This window comes from Mycetomoellerius zeteki, unplaced genomic scaffold (assembly GCF_001594055.1).
Source record: "Mycetomoellerius zeteki isolate Tzet28-1 unplaced genomic scaffold, Tzet1.0 scaffold133, whole genome shotgun sequence".
NCBI lineage: Eukaryota > Metazoa > Arthropoda > Insecta > Hymenoptera > Formicidae > Mycetomoellerius > Mycetomoellerius zeteki.
The window spans coordinates 12984-18033 of NW_017256266.1; the positions used below are offsets into that span (position 1 = coordinate 12984).

Sequence of the window (5050 nt, forward strand, 5' to 3'; positions counted from 1 at the left end):
TACTAACATAAAACTATCTAGTCAACGAAACAGTTTGTAATTCTAATTATTTTCTTATATCAAAATCTCAGAAAACGTTAATTAAGCCGATTAAATAAAATTTGAATATTTCGAAAAATAAACATTTCCGCAACTCGGCATTTCTTTTAAGTTTGACTACGTTTAGTTAGTACTACATGTAAAACTTCATCAAAATTGGACTAGGATAGCTTACTAAAGTTGAGCGTTCTGAATTAATAAACTTAATTAATAACCTTAATAAGAATCAGATAATACATAATTGCAATGTTTTATCTTATTTAGATTATAAACGTTTTTATATTCGATATAATATAGTAAATTGAAAATATACAAATTGTATAAAATAATTTTAACATACCATACCTTTTAAAAAAAATTAAAAGAGTTTTTCAGCTTTGCATTTGTTGCATTTATTTCCATTGATCGTTAACAATCTCGTATTTGTTGTTAGTATCATTATATTGCTATCGAACTTTTTATATTCATATCATCAACTTTTCTTATTCTGATGTAATAATTTGCTTTTTATTTGTACTTTTAACCATTTATGGATTCTGGGTTCGGGTCTGGTCCGGACTGAGGTACTGCACCTGTATCTGATGATCTGAATTAGGGCGTTATGTTCAAACCTGGTTCGGTCAAAGACATTTCATCTGTACTTGATCCAGACGAAGGTTTTGTGTTCGAATCTGGTCCGGTCGGAGACGTTCCACCTGTACTTGATCCGAACGAGGATATTCTGTTCGAATTTGGCCCGAACCTCTGAGACGTTCCATCTGTACCTGATCCGGACTGAGGCATTGCGCTCATTTCTGGTGTTGGCTGGGGCATTAAGTTCGGACCTTGTGCAGGCAGAGGCGTAATAGTTGTAGTATCTGCTAGTGTAGTTGATGTGATTTTCGCTGTCGTACCTGATTAGGGATTACCAATAATCAATTAATTACATTAAATACATTTTCTTCCTAAAATATTAATTACCTATTATATTAATATTATTAAAATTATTTATTAGTAGTTATTTTAAATTCGATGTTTGATTGCATTGAATTTTGACTTAAATGAACTGAATGATTTATTAGTACATTAAGTATTCGATTTTATATTTCATAACTCATTACAAACAAAGATATTAGGATATTTGTTATCAATAAACAATTATAAATGTATATATACATGTAAAACTTATAATTACTACCGTCTTCATGCAGAATATAAAATATATGCAATATATATGTTGCACATATAGTGCTAAAATTATTAGATACATAATTAAATTGTTTGGAAATTAGATTAATTTATCCTAATAACTTTACTTAATAAAATCCAAATAACTTTAGACTATAGTTTACGTTACGTATACTATAGCAAAATGCATATCATGCATCGTAATTCCTAAACACACTATAATCTCATCTAAAAGTCCTAGGAAAGATGTGCAACTGATGATATGACTGAGCTATTCTGTGATTGATTAGCGTATTTCTTGCTCCCAAGAATAGGCATTGATAGACGCCAACTGATCATATGACTCTTTATGATTGACTAGCGTAATTTTACTCAAAGTCATGCAGTGTAATTACTTGATATATCTTTCCTAGGATATGTATAATTTCATGTATAATATAAACAAAATTGTTAATAAAGGATCGCGTTGATCAATATGAAATTAATAAATTCTGGATAATCATAAAGGAAATAATCATAATTTAAAGAAATTATTCGATTACTTTTAATATTTCTATAAAATAAGCAATTACAGTTAATGGATATATTCTAGAATTAATTTTTAAATGCTGATTTTTTTCTACAATCTTTATGCATTATAAAATCGTATTTACTGAAATCGTAATTACTGAAGTTGATCTTGCTTTCCATTGTACTTACTTTCCGTTGTCGTACGATGTGGTAAATACAATTCAGGACATTTTGTAGCACACATAAGATTAAAGATATATGGCATAGTATTTGCAGATGTGCAACATTGCGAGTGACAAAAATTTCGACGTAGCTCATCTAGTAGTGTGAAACCAAATCTTCGGACTCGTGAAGCATGATTAGCCACGGGTGAAACATAATATTGTAATCCGCCATGAGACATTACTTGCTAAATATTATACATATTATTTATTAATTATATTCTGTTCTCTTTTCTCTCTTTCTTTTAATTTTAATTTACATCAACCGTTGTAGGAACAATATCTTATAATTTCTAAAGACGTTCTTAAATTAAATTAAATTTATTATTCAAATTTATTAATTATAAATTAAAATTTAATAAACAATATAAAAGTTTATACAAAGTCGTTTTATTATAAATTTAAAAAACTTTAAATTGATTATCTGCTTAAATTGATATTTTTAATTTGGAAGATACATAAATGCGTATCCAATAAAATTTATGCTATAATCAACTATATTTCCTTAGTTTAACAATATGAATATCTTTTTTATATCGATACAATATATGTCTCAAATGATCTAATTTTTCGAAAGATAAAATACAAAAATAATGTATATCATAAATAATTAATACAGAAATCTAATAATAAATTTTTTAATTCTTATATGATGTTAAAATATATGACAAAAAATGTAGTAGTAGTAAATGAAAATGTATAAATTTTTTAATTCTTATATGATGTTAAAATATATGACAAAAAATGTAGTAGTAGTAAATGAAAATGTAGTAGTAAAATAAATTATTTTCAGAAATTTGAAAAGCATATGTTCATAATTATATGTTTATATTTTTAATATCTACTGATTTTATATACAGAGTGTCCCGTAAATTTTTGCTAAGCGCTTTTGTGTAGACAGAGCAGACTAAACTGAGTCGAAAAGTCCTGTACCATTTTGCAATTTTCGCAATAGTTAACAAGATATTAATTATTAAAAATTGCCGAATATATTTGTCTTGAATAATTTTTTACTCAAATACTATCAACTTTATAGAAAAACTGCAAGAGACAAAAATCATTTATTTTCTTCATAGAACTCTAAGAATTTTTTTTAGAATTTTTTTAATCAACTTTTTAGTTGATTGCATTTTCTTATTTTTACCAACATGAGAAAATACGGTATTAAAAAATTCTGAAGAAAATCTAAAAAAATTCTCAGAACTTGATGAGAAGGAAATAAACAATTTTTGTCTCTCGCTGTTATTCTGTAAAGATGAGATAGTATTTGAGTAAAAAATTATTGAAAATCAATATATTCAGCGATTTTTAGTAATTAATATCTCGTTAACCATTGCGAAAACTGTAAATTGGTAGAGAACTTTTCGATTCTGTTTAGTCCGCTCTATCTATACAAAAGTGCTTGGCAAAAACTTATAGGATACCCTGTATATATGTGTATATATATATATAAAATATATATAGTATATAATATATATATGAGCCGTTTATTTTGAAAGTGGCCTAAGTCCATTTGTCAATTTTTTGTTGTTGACTGTACTAGCGTGTACAACTTGAAGTTAGCTATCATAAACAACATTTTGCGGTTAAGTATATTCAGAGTATACGATAATTTCTGACACATAAATTTTCGCAATTATTTCAATAATTAAAAACATTACTTTGAAAGTGGCCTAAGTCCAATCTATTATAATGTGGAAATCATAGACCACAAATTTTTAGTATTAGGACATTCATTTTTACCGAATGATAGAGATTTTGGCGTCGTAGAAATGTCATTAAAGAAAAATAATTTACTGTTTGTCCCCCAAGATTATTATAATGTTATCAAAAAGTGCCGGAAAGGTAATAACTTTATTCTAAATGAAATGAAACAAGAGGATTTCATATCAACAAGATTTTTGGAGGACGCAGTTTTTAAAAGGGTAAAGAATTCTAACGGAGAAACAATAAATTGGTTAAAAATATGCTGGATGCGTTTTTTGAGAAATGAACCATATAAAATTTTCTATAAGATATCAATGGATGAGAATGCAGAGTTTAAAATCCTGGATTTATTACCACGTCGGGGTAGACCAAGAAAATTCGAAAATATTGTATTGACACCACTTTATAAAAATATAAGACAAATTTCAACAGCGAAATAAGGACATGATGGACTTACTACGATATATACTACCGGAGCACCATGACTTCTTCAAATCCCTCCCGCATACACAAAATGTAGATGAGCAGTAAATTGTTATGTAATTTATATAGTTAGAAGATTTCCTGAATTGCATAAATTGTGTTTTTGAAGTGTTGTAAAGAAATAATATAAAATAAATTGAGTATTGTTTTTTCAATTTGAAGCATTTTAAATTGTCGAATGGACTTGGGCTCTTTCAAATTTTATAACAAATCTAGTTGTTAATTTTGAAAGTGGCTTAACTCCATTTGTAGTAAGAAAACACATATTATTCACTTAATAATTGCTATTATTTTAATAGGAATTGTAAATTTAACTCTCTTAGATACACTTAAGCAGTGTGACATGTTGGTATCCTATACGTATATTTTTAATTTTATTGAAACGCAAACTCTTAAATATCTCAATTTAAAAATAAATGGACTTAGGTCACTTTCAAAATAAACGGCTCATATATACATATATAAGAAATATTATAAATTTTTTTTTATACCTCTGTCAAGACAGTTCCATACAAAATAAACAGTCCAACTGAAATACTTAAACGTAACATTTTGTTCTTCACTGTATTTTCTGTACAACTTTTACTGCAACTATATAGAGTTGTTCGTTTTATATTATTATATTAGATGTACTTTGTTACACACTCTGTAACCGTTATAATCTTAAACAAATTTTCTGCTCATTTATATAGAAAAGAGTATGCACGTTCTTAAAAATACGAACGTGACAAAGTCGTGTAACATATTAGTCATTTTGCGGGATTTTCTTCACAGATTATGTATCTTGTTTCTTATCTTGTGTATTATATATTCTGAAAACAATGCATCGCATGACATATAAAGGCATTTTATTATCACAGGTGTTCCACTTTTAACCTTTTAAATTTATATTTCATGAAATTAAATAAAAAATAACTAAAAAA

The 5050-nt window shown here is 27.0% G+C and overlaps 1 protein-coding gene across 1 annotated transcript; it reads right to left on the reverse strand.

Annotated features, from left to right (window-relative positions):
- Window positions 1–497: 497 nt before the first annotated feature.
- On the reverse strand, window positions 498–4770 carry LOC108731505 (uncharacterized). Its single transcript, XM_018461858.1, has 4 exons — window positions 4619–4770; window positions 1875–2125; window positions 1602–1615; window positions 498–932 (listed from the first exon to the last, which is right to left on the reverse strand). Exons 1-4 carry the CDS (start codon window positions 4676–4678, stop codon window positions 631–633), a joined length of 627 nt encoding a protein of 208 aa, XP_018317360.1. The 5' UTR covers window positions 4679–4770; the 3' UTR covers window positions 498–630.
- Between the last annotated feature and the right edge of the window lie 280 nt (window positions 4771–5050).